We start from the raw sequence: 23,722 nt of genomic DNA, 5'->3' as shown, positions 1-23,722 counted from the left end.
ACTTCCATCCCTCTATACAGATCTGATCCCCGTCTAGTGTACACTGATGGGCTCACCCCCTCCCATAGCCCTCCGTGTATACACATTTAATGATGGGTTAGTTGTAGGCCTGTATATAGTCATCATATGTTCTACTTCCATCCCTCTATACAGGTCTGATCCCCGTCTAGTGTACACTGATGGGCTCACCCCCTCCCATAGCCCTCCGTGTATACACATGTAATGATGGGTTAGTTGTAGGCCTGTATATAGTCATCATATGTTCTACTTCCATCCCTCTATACAGGTCTGATCCCCGTCTAGTGTACACTGATGGGCTCACCCCCTCCCATAGCCCTCCGTGTATACACATGTAATGATGGGTTAGTTGTAGGCCTGTATATAGTCATCATATGTTCTACTTCTATCCCTCTATACAGGTCTGATCCCCGTCTAGTGTACACTGATGGGCTCACCCCCTCCGTGTATACACATGTAATGATGGGTTAGTTGTAGGCCTGTATAGAGTCATCATATGTTCTACTTCCATCCCTCTATACAGGTCTGATCCCCGTCTAGTGTACACTGATGGGCTCACCCCCTCCCATAGCCCTCCGTGTATACACATGTAATGATGGGTTAGTTGTAGGCCTGTATAGTCATCATATGTTCTACTTCCATCCCTCTATACAGGTCTGATCCCCGTCTAGTGTACACTGATGGGCTCACCCCCTCCCATAGCCCTCCGTGTATACACATTTAATGATGGGTTAGTTCCAGGCCTGTATATAGTCATCATATGTTCTACTTCCATCCCTCTATACAGGTCTGATCCCCGTCTAGCGTACACTGATGGGCTCACACCCCCTCCCATAGCCCTCCGTGTATACACATGTAATAATGGGTTAGTTGTAGGCCTGTATATAGTCATCATATGTTCTACTTCCATCCCTCTTTACAGGTCTGATCCCCGTCTAGTGTACACTGATGGGCTCACCCCCTCCCATAGCTCTCCATGTATACACATGTAATGATGGGTTAGTTGTAGGCCTGTATATAGTCATCATATGTTCTACTTACATCCCTCTATACAGGTCTGATCCCCGTCTAGCGTACACTGATGGGCTCACACCCCCTCCCATAGCCCTCCGTGTATACACATTTAATGATGGGTTAGTTGTAGGCCTGTATATAGTCATCATATGTTCTACTTCCATCCCTCTATACAGATCTGATCCCCGTCTAGTGTACACTGATGGGCTCACCCCCTCCCATAGCCCTCCGTGTATACACATTTAATGATGGGTTAGTTGTAGGCCTGTATATAGTCATCATATGTTCTACTTCCATCCCTCTATACAGGTCTGATCCCCGTCTAGTGTACACTGATGGGCTCACCCCCTCCCATAGCCCTCCATGTATACACATGTAATGATGGGTTAGTTGTAGGCCTGTATATAGTCATCATATGTTCTACTTCCATCCCTCTATACAGGTCTGATCCCCGTCTAGTATACACTGATGGGCTCACCCCCTCCCATAGCCCTCCGTGTATACACATGTAATGATGGGTTAGTTGTAGGCCTGTATATAGTCATCATATCTTCTACTTCTATCCCTCTATACAGGTCTGATCCCCGTGTAGTGTACACTGATGGGCTCACCCCCTCCGTGTATACACATGTAATGATGGGTTAGTTGTAGGCCTGTATAGAGTCATCATATGTTCTACTTCCATCCCTCTATACAGGTCTGATCCCCGTCTAGTGTACACTGATGGGCTCACCCCCTCCCATAGCCCTCCGTGTATACACATGTAATGATGGGTTAGTTGTAGGCCTGTATAGTCATCATATGTTCTACTCTTCCATCCCTCTATACAGGTCTGATCCCCGTCTAGTGTACACTGATGGGCTCACACCCTCCCATAGCCCTCCGTGTATACACATGTAATGATGGGTTAGTTGCAGGCCTGTATATAGTCATCATATGTTCTACTTCCATCCCTCTATACAGGTCTGATCCCCGTCTAGTGTACACTGATGGGCTCACCCCCTCCCATAGCCCTCTGTGTATACACATGTAATGATGGGTTAGTTGTAGGCCTGTATATAGTCATCATATGTTCTACTTCCATCCCTCTATACAGATCTGATCCCCGTCTAGTGTACACTGATGGGCTCACCCCCTCCCATAGCCCTCCGTGTATACACATTTAATGATGGGTTAGTTCCAGGCCTGTATATAGTCATCATATGTTCTACTTCCATCCCTCTATACAGGTCTGATCCCCGTCTAGCGTACACTGATGGGCTCACACCCCCTCCCATAGCCCTCCGTGTATACACATGTAATGATGGGTTAGTTGTAGGCCTGTATAGAGTTATCATATGTTCTACTTCCATCCCTCTATACAGGTCTGATCCCCATCTAGTGTACACTGATGGGCTCACACCCCCTCCCATAGCCCTCCGTGTATACACATGTAATGATGGGTTAGTTGTAGGCCTGTATATAGTCATCATATGTTCTACTTCTATCCCTCTATACAGGTCTGATCCCCGTCTAGTGTACACTGATGGGCTCACACCCCCTCCCATAGCCCTCCGTGTATACACATGTAATGATGGGTTAGTTGTAGGCCTGTATAGTCATCATATGTTCTACTTCCATCCCTCTATACAGGTCTGATCCCCGTCTAGTGTACACTGATGGGCTCACCCCCTCCCATAGCCCTCCGTGTATACACATGTAATGATGGGTTAGTTGTAGGCCTGTATATAGTCATCATATGTTCTACTTCCATCCCTCTATACAGGTCTGATCCCCGTCTAGTGTACACTGATGGGCTCACACCCCCTCCCATAGCCCTCCGTGTATACACATGTATTGATGGGTAAGTTGTAGGCCTGTATATAGTCATCATATGTTCTACTTCCATCCCTCCATACAGGTCTGATCCCCGTCTAGTGTACACTGATGGGCTCACACCCCCTCCCATAGCCCTCCGTGTATACACATGTAATGATGGGTTAGTTGTAGGCCTGTATAGTCATCATATGTTCTACTTCCATCCCTCTATACAGGTCTGATCCCCGTCTAGTGTACACTGATGGGCTCACCCCCTCCCATAGCCCTCCGTGTATACACATGTAATGATGGGTTAGTTGTAGGCCTGTATATAGTCATCATATGTTCTACTTCCATCCCTCTATACAGGTCTGATCCCCGTCTAGCGTACACTGATGGGCTCACACCCCCTCCCATAGCCCTCCGTGTATACACATGTAATGATGGGTTAGTTGTAGGCCTGTATATAGTCATCATATGTTCTACTTCCATCCCTCTATACAGGTCTGATCCCCGTCTAGTGTACACTGATGGGCTCACCCCCTCCCATAGCCCTCCGTGTATACACATTTAATGATGGGTTAGTTCCAGGCCTGTATATAGTCATCATATGTTCTACTTCCATCCCTCTATACAGGTCTGATCCCCGTCTAGCGTACACTGATGGGCTCACACCCCCTCCCATAGCCCTCCGTGTATACACATGTAATGATGGGTTAGTTGTAGGCCTGTATAGAGTTATCATATGTTCTACTTCCATCCCTCTATACAGGTCTGATCCCCATCTAGTGTACACTGATGGGCTCACACCCCCTCCCATAGCCCTCCGTGTATACACATGTAATGATGGGTTAGTTGTAGGCCTGTATATAGTCATCATATGTTCTACTTCTATCCCTCTATACAGGTCTGATCCCCGTCTAGTGTACACTGATGGGCTCACACCCCCTCCCATAGCCCTCCGTGTATACACATGTAATGATGGGTTAGTTGTAGGCCTGTATAGTCATCATATGTTCTACTTCCATCCCTCTATACAGGTCTGATCCCCGTCTAGTGTACACTGATGGGCTCACCCCCTCCCATAGCCCTCCGTGTATACACATGTAATGATGGGTTAGTTGTAGGCCTGTATATAGTCATCATATGTTCTACTTCCATCCCTCTATACAGGTCTGATCCCCGTCTAGTGTACACTGATGGGCTCACACCCCCTCCCATAGCCCTCCGTGTATACACATGTATTGATGGGTAAGTTGTAGGCCTGTATATAGTCATCATATGTTCTACTTCCATCCCTCCATACAGGTCTGATCCCCGTCTAGTGTACACTGATGGGCTCACACCCCCTCCCATAGCCCTCCGTGTATACACATGTAATGATGGGTTAGTTGTAGGCCTGTATAGTCATCATATGTTCTACTTCCATCCCTCTATACAGGTCTGATCCCCGTCTAGTGTACACTGATGGGCTCACCCCCTCCCATAGCCCTCCGTGTATACACATGTAATGATGGGTTAGTTGTAGGCCTGTATATAGTCATCATATGTTCTACTTCCATCCCTCTATACAGGTCTGATCCCCGTCTAGCGTACACTGATGGGCTCACACCCCCTCCCATAGCCCTCCGTGTATACACATGTAATGATGGGTTAGTTGTAGGCCTGTATATAGTCATCATATGTTCTACTTCCATCCCTCTATACAGGTCTGATCCCCGTCTAGTGTACACTGATGGGCTCACACCCTCCCATAGCCCTCCGTGTATACACATGTAATGATGGGTTAGTTGCAGGCCTGTATAGAGTCATATGTTCTACTTCTATCCCTCTATACAGGTCTGATCCCCGTCTAGTGTACACTGATGGGCTCACCCCCTCCCATAGCCCTCCGTGTATACACATGTAATGATGGGTTAGTTGTAGGCCTGTATATAGTCATCATATGTTCTACTTCCATCCCTCTATACAGGTCTGATCTCCGTCTAGTGTACACTGATGGGCTCACCCCCTCCCATAGCCCTCCGTGTATACACATGTAATGATGGGTTAGTTGTAGGCCTGTATATAGTCATCATATGTTCTACTTCCATCCATCTATACAGGTCTGATCCCCGTGTAGTGTACACTGATGGGCTCACACCCTCCCATAGCCCTCCGTGTATACACATGTATTGATGGGTAAGTTGTAGGCCTGTATATAGTCATCATATGTTCTACTTCCATCCCTCTATACAGGTCTGATCCCCGTCTAGTGTACACTGATGGTCTCACCCCCTCCCATAGCCCTCCGTGTATACACATGTAATGATGGGTTAGTTGTAGGCCTGTATATAGTCATCATATGTTCTACTTCCATCCCTCTATACAGGTCTGATCCCCGTCTAGCGTACACTGATGGGCTCACACCCTCCCATAGCCCTCCGTGTATACACATGTAATGATGGGTTAGTTGTAGGACTGTATAGTCATCATATGTTCTACTTCCATCCCTCTATACAGTTCTGATCCCCGTCTAGTGTACACTGATGGGCTCACACCCTCCCATAGCCCTCCGTGTATACACATGTAATGATGGGTTAGTTGCAGGCCTGTATATAGTCATCATATGTTCTACTTCCATCCCTCTATACAGGTCTGATCCCCGTGTAGTGTACACTGATGGGCTCACCCCCTCCCATAGCCCTCCGTGTATACACATGTAATGATGGGTTAGTTGCAGGCCTGTATAGAGTCATATGTTCTACTTCCATCCCTCTATACAGGTCTGATCCCCGTCTAGTGTACACTGATGGGCTCACCCCCTCCCATAGCCCTCCGTGTATACACATGTAATGATGGGTTAGTTGTAGGCCTGTATATAGTCATCATATGTTCTACTTCCATCCCTCTATACAGGTCTGATCCCCGTCTAGTGTACACTGATGGGCTCACCCCCCCTCCCATAGCCCTCCGTGTATACACATGTAATGATGGGCTAGTTGTAGGCCTGTATAGAGTCATCATATGTTCTACTTCCATCCCTCTATACAGGTCTGATCCCCGTCTAGCGTACACTGATGGGCTCACCCCCTCCCATAGCCCTCCGTGTATACACATGTAATGATGGGTTAGTTGTAGGCCTGTATATAGTCATCATATGTTCTACTTCCATCCCTCTATACAGGTCTGATCCCCATCTAGCGTACACTGATGGGCTCACCCCCTCCCATAGCCCTCCGTGTATACACATGTAATGATGGATTAGTTGTAGGCCTGTATAGAGTCATCATATGTTCTACTTCCATCCCTCTATACAGGTCTGATCCCCGTCTAGCGTACACTGATGGGCTCACACCCCCTCCCATAGCCCTCCGTGTATACACATGTAATGATGGGTTAGTTGTAGGCCTGTATAGAGTCATCATATGTTCTACTTCCATCCCTCTATACAGGTCTGATCCCCGTCTAGTGTACACTGATGGGCTCACACCCCCTCCCATAGCCCTCCGTGTATACACATGTAATGATGGGTTAGTTGTAGGCCTGTATATAGTCATCATATGTTCTACTTCTATTCCTCTATACAGGTCTGATCCCCGTCTAGTGTACACTGATGGGCTCACACCCCCTCCCATAGCCCTCCGTGTATACACATGTAATGATGGGTTAGTTGTAGGCCTGTATATAGTCATCATATGTTCTACTTCTATCCCTCTATACAGGTCTGATCCCCGTCTAGTGTACACTGATGGGCTCACCCCCTCCCATAGCCCTCCATGTATACACATGTAATGATGGGTTAGATGTAGGCCTGTATATAGTCATCATATGTTCTACTTCCATCCCTCTATACAGGTCTGATCCCCGTCTAGTGTACACTGATGGGCTCACCCCCTCCCATAGCCCTCCGTGTATACACATGTAATGATGGGTTAGTTGTAGGCCTGTATATAGTCATCATATGTTCTACTTCCATCCCTCTATACAGGTCTGATCCCCGTCTAGTGTACACTGATGGGCTCACACCCCCTCCCATAGCCCTCCGTGTATACACATGTATTGATGGGTAAGTTGTAGGCCTGTATATAGTCATCATATGTTCTACTTCCATCCCTCTATACAGGTCTGATCCCCGTCTAGTGTACACTGATGGGCTCACCCCCTCCCATAGCCCTCCGTGTATACACATGTAATGATGGGTTAGTTGTACGCCTGTATAGAGTCATCATATGTTCTACTTCCATCCCTCTATACAGGTCTGATCCCCGTCTAGTGTACACTGATGGGCTCACCCCCTCCCATAGCCCTCCGTGTATACACATGTAATGATGGGTTAGTTGTAGGACTGTATAGTCATCATATGTTCTACTTCCATCCCTCTATACAGTTCTGATCCCCGTCTAGTGTACACTGATGGGCTCACACCCTCCCATAGCCCTCCGTGTATACACATGTAATGATGGGTTAGTTGCAGGCCTGTATATAGTCATCATATGTTCTACTTCCATCCCTCTATACAGGTCTGATCCCCGTGTAGTGTACACTGATGGGCTCACACCCTCCCATAGCCCTCCGTGTATACACATGTAATGATGGGTTAGTTGCAGGCCTGTATAGAGTCATATGTTCTACTTCCATCCCTCTATACAGGTCTGATCCCCGTCTAGTGTACACTGATGGGCTCACCCCCTCCCATAGCCCTCCGTGTATACACATGTAATGATGGGTTAGTTGTAGGCCTGTATATAGTCATCATATGTTCTACTTCCATCCCTCTATACAGGTCTGATCCCCGTCTAGTGTACACTGATGGGCTCACCCCCCCTCCCATAGCCCTCCGTGTATACACATGTAATGATGGGCTAGTTGTAGGCCTGTATAGAGTCATCATATGTTCTACTTCCATCCCTCTATACAGGTCTGATCCCCGTCTAGCGTACACTGATGGGCTCACCCCCTCCCATAGCCCTCCGTGTATACACATGTAATGATGGATTAGTTGTAGGCCTGTATAGAGTCATCATATGTTCTACTTCCATCCCTCTATACAGGTCTGATCCCCGTCTAGCGTACACTGATGGGCTCACACCCCCTCCCATAGCCCTCCGTGTATACACATGTAATGATGGGTTAGTTGTAGGCCTGTATAGAGTCATCATATGTTCTACTTCCATCCCTCTATACAGGTCTGATCCCCGTCTAGTGTACACTGATGGGCTCACACCCCCTCCCATAGCCCTCCGTGTATACACATGTAATGATGGGTTAGTTGTAGGCCTGTATATAGTCATCATATGTTCTACTTCTATTCCTCTATACAGGTCTGATCCCCGTCTAGTGTACACTGATGGGCTCACACCCCCTCCCATAGCCCTCCGTGTATACACATGTAATGATGGGTTAGTTGTAGGCCTGTATATAGTCATCATATGTTCTACTTCTATCCCTCTATACAGGTCTGATCCCCGTCTAGTGTACACTGATGGGCTCACCCCCTCCCATAGCCCTCCATGTATACACATGTAATGATGGGTTAGATGTAGGCCTGTATATAGTCATCATATGTTCTACTTCCATCCCTCTATACAGGTCTGATCCCCGTCTAGTGTACACTGATGGGCTCACCCCCTCCCATAGCCCTCCGTGTATACACATGTAATGATGGGTTAGTTGTAGGCCTGTATATAGTCATCATATGTTCTACTTCCATCCCTCTATACAGGTCTGATCCCCGTCTAGTGTACACTGATGGGCTCACCCCCTCCCATAGCCCTCCGTGTATACACATGTAATGATGGGTTAGTTGTACGCCTGTATAGAGTCATCATATGTTCTACTTCCATCCCTCTATACAGGTCTGATCCCCGTCTAGTGTACACTGATGGGCTCACACCCTCTCCCATAGCCCTCCGTGTATACACATGTAATGATGGGTTAGTTGTAGGCCTGTATATAGTCATCATATGTTCTACTTCCATCCCTCTATACAGGTCTGATCCCCGTCTAGCGTACACTGATGGGCTCACCCCCTCCCATAGCCCTCCGTGTATACACATGTAATGATGGGTTAGTTGTAGGCCTGTATATAGTCATCATATGTTCTACTTCCATCCCTCTATACAGGTCTGATCCCCGTCTAGCGTACACTGATGGGCTCACCCCCTCCCATAGCCCTCCGTGTATACACATGTAATGATGGGTTAGTTGTAGGCCTGTATATAGTCATCATATGTTCTACTTCCATCCCTCTATACAGGTCTGATCCCCGTCTAGTGTACACTGATGGGCTCACCCCCTCCCATAGCCCTCCGTGTATACACATGTAATGATGGGTTAGTTGTAGGCCTGTATAGAGTCATCATATGTTCTACTTCCATCCCTCTATACAGGTCTGATCCCCGTCTAGTGTACACTGATGGGCTCACCCCCTCCCATAGGCCTGTATATAGTCATCACATGTTCTACTTCCATCCCTCTATACAGGTCTGATCCCCGTCTAGTGTACACTGATGGGCTCACCCCCTCCCATAGCCCTCCGTGTATACACATGTAATGATGGGTTAGTTGTAGGCCTGTATATAGTCATCATATGTTCTACTTCCATCCCTCTATACAGGTCTGATCCCCGTCTAGCGTACACTGATGGGCTCACCCCCTCCCATAGCCCTCCGTGTATACACATGTAATGATGGGTTAGTTGTAGGCCTGTATAGAGTCATCATATGTTCTACTTCAATCCCTCTATACAGGTCTGATCCCCGTCTAGTGTACACTGATGGGCTCACACCCCCTCCCATAGCCCTCCGTGTATACACATGTAATGATGGGTTAGTTGTAGGCCTGTATATAGTCATCATATGTTCTACTTCTATCCCTCTATACAGGTCTGATCCCCGTCTAGTGTACACTGATGGGCTCACACCCCCTCCCATAGCCCTCTGTGTATACACATGTAATGATGGTTTAGTTGAAGGCCTGTATATAGTCATCATATGTTCTACTTCCATCCCTCTATACATGTCTGATCCCCGTCTAGTGTACACTGATGGGCTCGCCCCCTCCCATAGCCCTCCGTGTATACACATGTAATGATGGGTTAGTTGTAGGCCTGTATATAGTCATCATATGTTCTACTTCCATCCCTCTATACAGGTCTGATCCCCGTCTAGTGTACACTGATGGGCTCACACCCCCTCCCATAGCCCTCCGTGTATACACATGTATTGATGGGTAAGTTGTAGGCCTGTATATAGTCATCATATGTTCTACTTCAATCCCTCTATACAGGTCTGATCCCCGTCTAGTGTACACTGATGGGCTCACACCCCCTCCCATAGCCCTCCGTGTATACACATGTAATGATGGGTTAGTTGTAGGCCTGTATAGTCATCATATGTTCTACTTCCATCCCTCTATACAGGTCTGATCCCCGTCTAGTGTACACTAATGGGCTCACCCCCTCCCATAGCCCTCCGTGTATACACATGTAATGATGGGTTAGTTGTAGGCCTGTATATAGTCATCATATGTTCTACTTCCATCCCTCTATACAGGTCTGATCCCCGTCTAGTGTACAGTGATGGCCTCACCCCCTCCCATAGCCCTCCGTGTATACACATGTAATGATGGGTTAGTTGTAGGCCTGTATATAGTCATCATATGTTCTACTTCCATCCATCTATACAGGTCTGATCCCCGTGTAGTGTACACTGATGGGCTCACACCCTCCCATAGCCCTCCGTGTATACACATGTATTGATGGGTAAGTTGTAGGCCTGTATATAGTCATCATATGTTCTACTTCCATCCCTCTATACAGGTCTGATCCCCGTCTAGTGTACACTGATGGTCTCACCCCCTCCCATAGCCCTCCGTGTATACACATGTAATGATGGGTTAGTTGTAGGCCTGTATATAGTCATCATATGTTCTACTTCCATCCCTCTATACAGGTCTGATCCCCGTCTAGCGTACACTGATGGGCTCACACCCTCCCATAGCCCTCCGTGTATACACATGTAATGATGGGTTAGTTGTAGGACTGTATAGTCATCATATGTTCTACTTCCATCCCTCTATACAGTTCTGATCCCCGTCTAGTGTACACTGATGGGCTCACACCCTCCCATAGCCCTCCGTGTATACACATGTAATGATGGGTTAGTTGCAGGCCTGTATATAGTCATCATATGTTCTACTTCCATCCCTCTATACAGGTCTGATCCCCGTGTAGTGTACACTGATGGGCTCACCCCCTCCCATAGCCCTCCGTGTATACACATGTAATGATGGGTTAGTTGCAGGCCTGTATAGAGTCATATGTTCTACTTCCATCCCTCTATACAGGTCTGATCCCCGTCTAGTGTACACTGATGGGCTCACCCCCTCCCATAGCCCTCCGTGTATACACATGTAATGATGGGTTAGTTGTAGGCCTGTATATAGTCATCATATGTTCTACTTCCATCCCTCTATACAGGTCTGATCCCCGTCTAGTGTACACTGATGGGCTCACCCCCCCTCCCATAGCCCTCCGTGTATACACATGTAATGATGGGCTAGTTGTAGGCCTGTATAGAGTCATCATATGTTCTACTTCCATCCCTCTATACAGGTCTGATCCCCGTCTAGCGTACACTGATGGGCTCACCCCCTCCCATAGACCTCCGTGTATACACATGTAATGATGGGTTAGTTGTAGGCCTGTATATAGTCATCATATGTTCTACTTCCATCCCTCTATACAGGTCTGATCCCCATCTAGCGTACACTGATGGGCTCACCCCCTCCCATAGCCCTCCGTGTATACACATGTAATGATGGATTAGTTGTAGGCCTGTATAGAGTCATCATATGTTCTACTTCCATCCCTCTATACAGGTCTGATCCCCGTCTAGCGTACACTGATGGGCTCACACCCCCTCCCATAGCCCTCCGTGTATACACATGTAATGATGGGTTAGTTGTAGGCCTGTATAGAGTCATCATATGTTCTACTTCCATCCCTCTATACAGGTCTGATCCCCGTCTAGTGTACACTGATGGGCTCACACCCCCTCCCATAGCCCTCCGTGTATACACATGTAATGATGGGTTAGTTGTAGGCCTGTATATAGTCATCATATGTTCTACTTCTATTCCTCTATACAGGTCTGATCCCCGTCTAGTGTACACTGATGGGCTCACACCCCCTCCCATAGCCCTCCGTGTATACACATGTAATGATGGGTTAGTTGTAGGCCTGTATATAGTCATCATATGTTCTACTTCTATCCCTCTATACAGGTCTGATCCCCGTCTAGTGTACACTGATGGGCTCACCCCCTCCCATAGCCCTCCATGTATACACATGTAATGATGGGTTAGATGTAGGCCTGTATATAGTCATCATATGTTCTACTTCCATCCCTCTATACAGGTCTGATCCCCGTCTAGTGTACACTGATGGGCTCACCCCCTCCCATAGCCCTCCGTGTATACACATGTAATGATGGGTTAGTTGTAGGCCTGTATATAGTCATCATATGTTCTACTTCCATCCCTCTATACAGGTCTGATCCCCGTCTAGTGTACACTGATGGGCTCACACCCCCTCCCATAGCCCTCCGTGTATACACATGTATTGATGGGTAAGTTGTAGGCCTGTATATAGTCATCATATGTTCTACTTCCATCCCTCTATACAGGTCTGATCCCCGTCTAGTGTACACTGATGGGCTCACCCCCTCCCATAGCCCTCCGTGTATACACATGTAATGATGGGTTAGTTGTAGGCCTGTATAGAGTCATCATATGTTCTACTTCCATCCCTCTATACAGGTCTGATCCCCGTCTAGTGTACACTGATGGGCTCACCCCCTCCCATAGCCCTCCGTGTATACACATGTAATGATGGGTTAGTTGTAGGCCTGTATAGAGTCATCATATGTTCTACTTCCATCCCTCTATACAGGTCTGATCCCCGTCTAGTGTACACTGATGGGCTCACACCCTCTCCCATAGCCCTCCGTGTATACACATGTAATGATGGGTTAGTTGTAGGCCTGTATATAGTCATCATATGTTCTACTTCCATCCCTCTATACAGGTCTGATCCCCGTCTAGCGTACACTGATGGGCTCACCCCCTCCCATAGCCCTCCGTGTATACACATGTAATGATGGGTTAGTTGTAGGCCTGTATATAGTCATCATATGTTCTACTTCCATCCCTCTATACAGGTCTGATCCCCGTCTAGCGTACACTGATGGGCTCACCCCCTCCCATAGCCCTCCGTGTATACACATGTAATGATGGGTTAGTTGTAGGCCTGTATATAGTCATCATATGTTCTACTTCCATCCCTCTATACAGGTCTGATCCCCGTCTAGTGTACACTGATGGGCTCACCCCCTCCCATAGCCCTCCGTGTACATGTATACACATGCAGGGAGCTATCGCACTGAACATGTATATTCCACCAAATTCCTGCCACTCCTCCGGGTGTCTCGCCCCCCTCCCCAGGCGCGGCCCCTTTAAGACAGTCTCAGCCCTCGGGCGTCATCACGTGACCGGCCTTTGTCCGGACATTCGGGCGACGGAAGCTACACCGGAGAAAGAAAAAGCGGGCGAGAAGTGGCGCCGAAACGGGCGAGCACCCGGAAAAATAAGCGGTGTGTTCGGTGAGTGACACGGGCGCCGGCAGTGTCAGCAGAAGGGTGCACCGCCCGAGAGGTGACCCGGGACCGGGCGAGGGGTGTGAGAGAAGGCTCGCCAGGCTCCTGCTGACACAGGTAGTGGAGGGGACGGACAGCAGCCAGCTGAGGAGACAGACCGGGGGTGGGGGCGATTGTTGGGTATTTGGGCGCTGCTCGCTCCCGGGTCACCGATCGCTTGGCCTATAACGGGTGATGTGAGGCTGGAAGGGATGCTGCTGCCGTTCGCTTCTGACATTCTGCTCGGCTGTTGTTTTACGCCAGTAGGCAAGTGAAGCGGCACCGAATCTCCCGGTACGGGTGTGGAGGATGACCGACAGCGCTGGGCACCAATCACAGGCGCACGGTGCCAAATATCCCGCCTCTCGCTGAGTGACAGATAGCGGAACGAGTAGCGGGTTTCCGACTTAGTCCCACCTTTACCGGCATGGACGTCTTCCAATAGGAACGCGCGTTGTAGGGACGGCGCTGCTTTGATAGACATCGGGTGGGACCAATCAGGAACCTCTGCTGCGAATGACAGCTACGCAGTGGCAGTGATAGTGCTGCGCCCTCTTGGAGGCTGGAAGTGGTTAGCTGTCATGGTTATCTGCTGGCTTCACTGCTTGAAAGAACCTTGTACACAGAGGAGCTATTGATTGCCAACTGGACATTTTATTGCGAGTTATCTGGCCATGATGTGGATCTAGAGGCCTCAATACTTCACAGAAAGCACCTGACTGGCTACATACTTGTCCTAATTCTGTGAGCTCAGAAAGCACCAATGGCAGAGATCAGCAGATCAGTGTATTCTTGCTGCAATTATGGTCAGGTGATTCTGATGGGCTGATACCACAGATGTTCACATTACTCCAGATGGAGCAGTAAGGGACAGTCAAGCTGCTCTGCATGTGTACAGGACTGCTCATCTCTTCCTCACTGTGTGTAATCACTGCCTGTCATTGATTTCTATAAAGGCTGAGTGGCCACTGCTTATCAGAAATACGCTGATATGGGCGGTGTACTGCCAGAAATAGCCATGTGAATGAGCTCTTAATACTTTCAGGACAGTAACAGCAGCCACTTTAAAACTCATTTATATTTGTATTGCCACCTGAAGAGCAATCTGCATTGGAATCACTATTCAGAGAGCATTTGACATTTGTTGTGTCCCCTTAGACCAGGGGTAGGCAACCCTAAAGAGGTGGAGATCTACCTGAGAGGTCAAAGATCACCGGGCACAGTGTCAGTCAGTGTCACCTACTCGCACCTCATTTAAACCTCTAATTGCCGTATTACCACGTCACAATGGCCTGCATTTCACCGCAATCATGGGTGTAAATCAGGTGGTGAGGAGGCTCACCACCTGTCAAACACACTTGGACCAGTTTACAGAGGAGTTGCAGTGTCTGCCGCACTGGTGAATGAGCCCTTAGTAGCATCTGACAGCAACACTCTTGGGGCTCGTTCACATGTAAAGTTGGGGGATAGTAATACCCTGCGGTTGAGTCTTGGTTTTACTGCCCCACTACCCCCTTTAGCTGCTGAGGCAGCAGCCAAAGGTATACACAAATGCTGTAGCAAGAATTACACCCCTGCTTTTGGTGGGTGCTACTGCCTGTCAGTCGAGACCCTTTCAAGTAAATGGGGCCATTCTGCAAGTGCATGCTGCTTTGGGATCCAAGGGGTTAAAGCAAGTGTTGAGAAAGCAACACCCCACAGCCTGTTTAACCCCTTGTTTGCTGTACTGCACAATGATGCAGAGCTCTTCCAGAGCGGCCTCATTTACTTGAATGGGTCATGCTTGGCAGGTGCTACACCCACCAACCATGACACGGCGTAGGAGCAGCACTATAGAGGATACATCAACTTATGAAGGTCTTGCTCCCTACTGCAGCTCCAAGTAGTCCCTCTGCATTGCACTGTGTTTCATGCTCTGGGATGGCGGGTTATCAAGCCCTGGCCGTGATCTACCTGTTACCTGGCTGAGATCTACTGCTTGCTGACCCCCGCCTTAGACCCTGCACTATTGCACTGCCTTCGGGGTATTCTCATTTATTTGAATGGGTCACGTTCAACAGGCGGTACTGCTCATTTGAATGCAATAAACAGGATCGTTTTTTGTGTCACAGAGAGATACTACACCTAGATGAAATCGCCACGGAGGCGGACAGATGGTACTTCTGCTCAAAGCGTCTTCCCAACTCTGAAGCAACTTGAAAGTAAGGGCTCATTCACACTATGATTCAGAGATGTCAGTTTTTCTGCACGCGTTCTGCAAGGTTCACACCACAGCTCTGGTATCACATGCAGATTTTTTCTGCATAGAAATCTACAACATGTATAAAACTCATTGAAACGTGCATGAAACTGATGTCTCTGCAAGTGAAATCCTTGTGTCAGTTTCAGTCAGTTTTTCTGCAGTATGGTGTGAGCGGCGCATAAGTAGTTAGGAGCTGGCAACTCGTCTTTCTGCAGAATTACTTTATTACATCGAGTAGAGTGCACATGTAAAAGTTGCTGACGCGTTTCAGCAATAAGCCTTAACCACTTCATGTCCGGACACTATCACCCCCTTCCTGTCCAGGCCAGTTTTCAGCGCTATCACACTTTGAATGACAATTGCACAGTCATGCGACACTGTACCCATATTAATTTTTCAGCATTTTTTTGAGACAGATAAAGCTTTATTTTGGTGGTATTTATTCACCACTGGGATTTTAATTTTTTTTGCTATGTAAATGAAAGTCCAAAAATTTTGAAAAGTGTTTTTCCTATAAAATTTTGCAAATAAATAGTATTTCATCATAAATCTTGGCCAAAATGTATTTCGTTCTCTTTTTAGTAAAAAAAAATAACCCAAATTAGTTTATAACCAAAAATTAAAAATTTTAAACTTTTTTTTACATTTTTATTTTTTTTTTATATTATTTTTATTTTTTTTTTTTAACATACTGTCACCCTAGCAGTACAATGTCACCATGGTGACACTGTACTACTTGTAGGGGGTGATGAAGATTTTTTTTTTCTTTTTACACTGATTGCTTTTATACCCATAAAGACTGTAAAAGCAATCATTTCTCCTTCTCTCTGGCTGCATTCTTGCAGCCATTGAGGAATACTGTGAGAGCTGTGATTGGTCACAGCTTGTCACATGATACAAGGCTATTGTGAATAGCCTTGTACCATGTGACCTCTGTGATCATTCACAGATTTCACACGTAGTAAGCAATGATGTCAGAAGTGACATCTTGCTTACTACTCTGCATGTGATCAATGATTGGCCAATCAGTGATTACATGATCGGGACCTCACACAGAGGTCCCGTCCGACGTTCGGAGGACACAGCGGGTACCGGATCGCGGTGCTGCGCGCTCCCAGGGCCACCCGACCCTGCAGTGCCACCGTCCGGCCGTTTATATGCAACGTCCGGTCGGGAAGTGGTTAATACAGATAGCAGTGGGCAGGACTGGATGTGCCCAGGTGCTGATTTACAAGCTACCGATTTGTGACTCAGTTGTTTATAAATGGCCACCCGACCCTGCAGTGCCACCGTCCGGCCGTTTATATACAACGGCCGGATGGGAGGTGGTTAATCCTAGCCATGGCTAAGGTTAAGGATTATTGCCAAAACGCGTAGACCCAGTTTAACTCTACACTCTGCTTGATTTAATAAAGTAATTTTTCGGAAGGACGAGTTGCCGGCTCTTCACTCCTTACTTTCATAGTTTTTGCTGTGCCTAAGTCAGCAGTCACACAGCTGCGATTTGTATGCAATTTCAGGTGTGATTTTTTGAAGACTTTATTGCTACTTGTGAAGTTTTGTTGCAATTTGCAGTGCGATTTCCATTGTATTCTATGTATGTGAAATCGCAACAAAACTGCAGAAAAAGTAATACAAGAACTACTTTAGAAATCACGCTGCAGCAAATCGCACATGTTAAGACACTGACATTCACATTCATTAGATGATATTTAAATTCCTAAATCTTACCTGTATGACCAGGTCCTAAATGCAAAGCATCACAGCCGCAGCACATGTACACCCCCCTCCACTGCCTTTGTAACTGAAGGGGGAGTAGTTGGGGGCAGTAAAAACATGGCTCAGCTGTGTGTTTTTACCTCCCCCAAACCACAAGTTAAAATGAGCCCTTAGAGATGATGGAAAAAGCGTTTTTTTTTTTTTACCCTCCAATGCTGCCTGCCAACACGCTAAGTAATTAGAAAAATGGCAGGTGGACAGAACAGTATACACCTGTACGTTAATGTTGCGTTGTATGAAGAATTATAGGGCATGTCATGTTCTCTAGGCTTTGCGGCAATTTACCATCTCCATTGAAATGAATAGTAACACTTCAATATCACTATAGACACATTTTTGATGCATTTTCTGAGGAAACCTGAGCACCAGAGGCGGCATTTGGGCAGCATTTAACGTGATGTAACACATGCAAAATATCTTTTGAACATCGGTAATGCTATAGCAAGTCAACTCGCATTGTTATTTTTCCGCATCTTTAAGCCCATGTGCAAGGGGCCTTCGTCTGTAGAGGTATATTTACTATTACTAATATGCATTTCATACCAGCACATGAAAAACTTCCATCTTCACCTGGTCTTTCTTCTGGGTACATGGGATACGCGTGGGAGTCACTGCCGCAGCACAGACCTCTGAAGGAACGGCACGGGTATGCAGTTCCTTCAGAGCTAATGTGCCAGTGACGTCTCCAGCTCCATAGAATATCTCTTAAACTGTACACGTTTAGGAGATCTTCATTTAACCTACAGGTAAACTTTTTATTATAAGCTTACCTGTGAGCTCAAATATATATACAGAGTTTACTACCACTTTAATACAGTGATCAGTGACAATACTACACTGTCACTGTACTAATGACACTCTCTGGGAAAGGGTTAACATTTAGGGCGATCAAGGGGTTAAATGTGTGCCTAATAATGTATAATATGTGTAAAGTGTGCTGTTTTTACTAATAGATCTTAGTTTCTCATCACTGCTTTGTATAGAGAGATTGTTCCCTCTGTACAGAGCTCTGTGTTGATTGTCAACAGAGAGCTCTGGGCTGTGATTGTACACAGCCGATCAGTGCAGGTTCTATCTGTGATTTATTGGCCAGGCCTTGCTGACAGGCTCCCACTGTGTTGAATCACAGCTGGTGGCGGCGGGTGTGCATGCCCGAAACCTGGAAGAAGGCAGCGACGTATGGGCACATCGCTTTCCCTGTGCAGGCTTCCTCTCCGCAGTACATTGGGGGGCGGATGGTCCGCAAGTGTGTAAATAAACCATAAAAAAGAATGGCAATTTACATTGTGAAGGGAGGAAGCAGTTTAACCTCTTCACGCCGGCCGAAAGCAAATGTGTGGCCTCCTGGTGTCTGGGCTTAGACACTGAGCAGACGCACATTTGCTTTCTATTAAAAAAGGACATGTGCCAAGAGAGCGCGCCCTGTGCGCTCCCAGCACACATGTCCGGTACTCACGGAAAGGTCCCGATCTCCTCTTTCAATCAGGACCTTTCCCAATCATGTGACCGCCATGACGGCATGTCACGGCGGTCACATGACCCTAAACCCCGCCCCACCTCCCGGCTTCTGAAACTCTTAAAGGGCTGGGAGGCGCTGGCATGAAGGGGTTAGGGAGCTGAAGTGAATCTGGAGGGTGAAAGTCCAATTGAAAGTGGTTGTAAACCCTCATATACTGTATACCCAGTGTAGAGACTGGCCTCAGGTGATACACAGGGATGAAACATATCCTCCTTCATAAGGTGTACCTGTTTACCTATAGTCGTCTTTCCTCTACATCCAAAGTGCAGAATTAACACAGGATTTCTCAGTGTTTTGAAGCATGGGGCAGTGAGCTGAAGTTACATCAGTGAGTAGAGCTTTGAGAGCTGATTGGAGGTGAGTGACACACCTCCCTCCACACAGAAAAAGAGCTGAGGCTGTCAGTCACAGGCTGTGCCCTCCCCTGTCACCATTTGTCTTTTGGTGTCATCAGCAGTGACTCCTATAGCAGTGATGCTTATAGCAGAGGAATAAGGCAGCAGACAGCAATGACACTTGGTGCTTTGGATTGAGACAAGCACATACTATAGAGGGCTTTGTTCATATTTCGTGTCAGAGGCTTACAACCACTTTAAGTTTTAAGTGGTAGTTAAAAATGCTCAATTTTTACCATAAAAAATCACTGTAAGAGCTGTAGCAATACAGTGCTGTTCACTTTGAATGGCATCCAACACAGCCTGTCAATTGCCGTGTTGCAGCGGACTAATATGCTTTTCGGTATGCTGCCATAAATGCTCCATGTGCCTTATTCGGTGCATTAACCTGTGTTGCATTACCGCTGGGCTGCTTAGCGCATACCATTAGCACAGCACAATAATGTGATTGGGTCCAAAAACCTCTTGCTTGGTAAACATACATTTACAGAAAATATAGTGAAACACATTGTAATATTTCTACTGTTTCCTTGTAATTTTTTACTAATGCTTTTACTTCTGTTCTTCTAGTAGTGCCCTTTAAAGGATGGATTTTTCATCTCATCATACTCGTCTTCTGCAGCAGTTGGATGAACAAAGAAAGCGAGACTTGTTTTGCGACTGCCACATCACAGTAGAAGGGCAGACATTTAAAGCTCATCGTAATGTTCTGTTCGCAAGCAGCGGATACTTCAAGATGTTGTTGTCCCAAAGTTCCAAGGATATCAGCAAACCCACAACTGCCACTTTTGACGTATTTTCTGCTGACACCTTCACTGCCATCCTGGATTATGTGTACTCTGGCAAATTGCCTCTGTCTGGGCAGAATGTCATTGAGGTCATGTCAGCAGCTAGTTACCTGCAGATGACTGATGTTATCAGTGTATGTAAGATGTTTATCAAATCTTCACTAGACATTAATGAAAAAGACAGAGATGGTTTTTTTAGTCTGTCTGACAAAGACAATGGCAGTAATGGCACTGGACTTTATGCAGCAGGATGGAGGACGGAATACAGTCCAACGCACATTCATGAAGCAGCAGAGCACAGTGGCTTTATTGCAGGATACAATTACCCTCCTCCTATCACTTCACGTTTACAGCGGCCTTTTACTAAACATTTACGCAAACCAGAGCATGTCCGCAAGCACCGTAGACGTTTGCTGCCAGAGCCATCTGTACCACTAGGTGATCTTGTGGGTGGCACTGCTGAATGCATAGTTCATGAAGATGAAAGCACACTACAGGAGGAAGATTCACAACCTCCTGAAGATATGGTGTGTCCTAAAATTGAGGAAGAGGAAGAAGGTGATACAGCACAAAGCTGGCCGGAATCACCCCAGCATGGAGAATCTGGGGAGCAGGACAGCATACCACGGGTTTCAAAGGCAGATGAACTGTACAAAGCAATGCCAACCATCTTAGGTGTCATGTCTGGGTGGACTGAAGGTGAGATAAGTATATCCCTAAACCTACAGTTTCATTTACATGGCTGTGTGATTCTGCTTTTTGTCTGTCTCTAACACCTGGCAATTAATTTCAAAATTGTTTTCCATAAGATTATATGGGTCTTTGATGTATCTTATGCATTTTTTATCTGTTAAAATCCCCCTTGTGTAGCCATCCATAAGCCCTGAGACCTCTGGGTGTTGATATCTTGGATGTGATCTCAGCACCAGTAAACTCTGAGCTGTTACTCAAGTGACACTATGTAGTATTCTGCATCACTTCTCTCCCAGAGGCTACATAAATGTTATAAGGGGAGGGGCAGAGATGCTGGGTCAGCACAGAGAGTCATTTGAGACTCTTAAAAGAGGAAAGGGCTAGCACAGCTATGCTCATCCAGGGTTCCTCCAGAAGCTGCTAGGAGTTCCTTCAGATGTGACCGATTGACCTGCCATTTGATGGTGTCTGCAGAGTTCCAGGGTCAAAACTACATGGAGGAGTCAGCAGCATCACATCAAGGATCTTTTTAGCCATCGGAAAGGGTGGCATTATGACTACCACTGTAGGGGGGGGGGGCATTCTTCTCACTGGCCACCAATGTAAGGTATGATTTTCCACTGTCCCCTGATGAATTGGATTTAGCAAGGGGTACTCCAAGACCAGAAAATTATTTCAAGGGTTTCTCTGAGGTGAAAAGATTGAGAAAGGCTGGGCTAGGATGTGCAAAAAGTGAGGAGCTTTGTTAGGGAATTCTACAGCAGTTAAAGCGTTCCACTCAAAAGCGGAAGCTTTGCTTATTTGCCTCCTCTCCCCCCTCCACTGTCATATTTGGCACCTTTTGGGGGGGGGGGGGGGGAGCTGGTACCTGTTTTTGACAGGTACCCTCTCCCACTTCCGGCTCAGTTTGCCACGGCGAAGTTAGCTGGATGTTCAACTCCCTCCCACAGTCTCCTGGGAGCTTTCACAGGACCCAGAAAACTGCCAGACCAATAAGGAAGCGCAGTGTGACTCGCGCATGCGCAATGGGTACCTGGTTGTGAAGCCGCAAGCTGTCACAGCCTGGTGCCCACAGTCGAGATGCCGGCGCTTTGGAGGAGAGAAGGGGAGTAGGGACGGCGTGGGTGAGCACATCGCTGGACTCTGGGACAGGTAAGTGTGTGTTATTAAGTCAGCAGCTACAGTTTTTGTAGCTGCTGACTTTTAATAAACACAAAAACCGCTAGAACTCATCTTTAAACTTTCTAGTAAGTTCAAAGAAACATTGCAAGTTATTTTGCTTTTTTCTTTTGAGCTGCCTGACTCTTGCAGTGAACCCAAAGCAAACCAACCCAGCAGTATTTCACTATTTACTAAACAGGAATGATGCATCTGCAGACTACTCAGTTATAAGAAAACAATACATACAGAGTGCTACACATATGCATACATAAACATGTACACGCTATCTGTCTTTTCCTAGTAAATGAACATTGGCAATAGTATGTATGCAACAAGGATAAACTAGGGGCCTGTTCATATCAGCACCTGATGTGCGCTGTGAGATACCAAGCCAATCGCTGATTACAGCGCATCACACTCTTTACTTTTTTTTTTTATTCACAGAACTGTACTAAAATATGTCACAAGTAACTTTTCAATAGAGCTCTAATCACCACAGCAGCATTGTAATGATGTGCTTTGCATTGCAACTGATTTGTGCTTAAAGTATGTAGTTACTTTCCTCAGCAGTGCTGTGGTGGGAACTGACTACATAGGGAATAAGGCACTGTGCCTTGTGTTTGCATTGTCTATACTGTGCTGGGAGCAGCAGCCAGAGTAGCCTCTATGCATGTGGTGTGAAAGGCCCTTAAAGTCACACAGCTTCCATTATAGCTAGTCCACAATTTCCTTTGGGTACAGGACTCCTGCATGAAGTGACCTTGGCAGTCTTTCACTCTTGTAGTGGAGTTTCAATGTTGTCCCATGATGGTGTCCTGCTTTCAACTTTGGTAAAAGGGGAAAATGTGTCAAAGATGGGCCGTCTACACGCGGAGACTATAGTATGTGCGTGCTAAGGCTGTGTGAATTTAGTTTTTGATCGGTGAATGCACTGGTGTGTGGATGCTTTGCTTATTTTAAAACTGTTTTCTGAATGAATGCAAAGTGTTTTATGGTTTGATGAGGTGGATGGTGTGACATCACCACTCTGCCTTGTCCCATCAGAAAATGTATTGCATTCATTCAGAAAATGCAAAGCATTCTCCGAATGGCACCAGTGCTGACTGGTGATCTCCAGTATTCAGAACGCATCAGGCTGGAAGTTCAGCACGGGACCTGGAAGCAAATGGAGATCACTGAAGTAGCGGTGTTTACTTCAGTGATTTCCAGCTTCCAGGGACATTGGCCAGGTATGGTATATACTTTACATAGTCACATTGGTCCAAGCTAGACCAATGCAACCATGTAGAAATTAACAATGCCTGGAATTCAGCTTCAACAACCAACAAAAATTTTTGTTTCTTGCATCATTACAGGAAAAAGGTAAATTGTCCATACAGTAACATAATGCAAACTGTTGGCGCTATATAAATCCTGTATAATAATAATAATTCTGTTTTTACAGATGACTTAAGTCCTGTAAGGTTTAAATGTCCCTTCTGTACACATACTGTGAAGCGCAAAGCAGACCTTAAACGTCATCTGCGATGTCACACTGGAGAGCGCCCTTATCCATGTGAAGCATGCGGGAAGAGGTTCACACGGCTGGAGCACCTGCGCAACCACTTTCAAACTGTATGTATTCAATGTTAACCAAATTA

The 23,722-nt window shown here is 46.6% G+C and overlaps 1 protein-coding gene across 3 annotated transcripts in view; it reads left to right on the top strand.

Annotated features, from left to right (window-relative positions):
• Positions 1-13,227: 13,227 nt before the first annotated feature.
• Positions 13,228-23,722, top strand: part of ZBTB8A (zinc finger and BTB domain containing 8A) — a 15,375-nt gene continuing 4,880 nt past the window's right edge. The window contains exons 1-4 of one of the 3 annotated variants that reach the window (XM_089673804.1): positions 13,228-13,472; positions 15,617-15,706; positions 20,011-20,927; positions 23,527-23,696. In XM_089673804.1, the coding sequence (XP_089529930.1) occupies positions 20,027-20,927; positions 23,527-23,696 (1,071 nt within the window). In that variant the 5' untranslated portion in view covers positions 13,228-13,472; positions 15,617-15,706; positions 20,011-20,026. The remainder of the gene's footprint in view (positions 13,473-15,616; positions 15,707-20,010; positions 20,928-23,526; positions 23,697-23,722) is intronic. The other 2 variants (XM_089673806.1, XM_089673805.1) reach the window with 2 other exon arrangements.

This window comes from Staurois parvus, unplaced genomic scaffold, assembly GCF_062004578.1.
Source record: "Staurois parvus isolate SC_StPar_1 unplaced genomic scaffold, SC_StPar_1.0 ptg000145l, whole genome shotgun sequence".
NCBI classification, from domain to species: domain Eukaryota; kingdom Metazoa; phylum Chordata; class Amphibia; order Anura; family Ranidae; genus Staurois; species Staurois parvus.
This window is presented reverse-complemented; position numbering and strand designations above follow the sequence as displayed.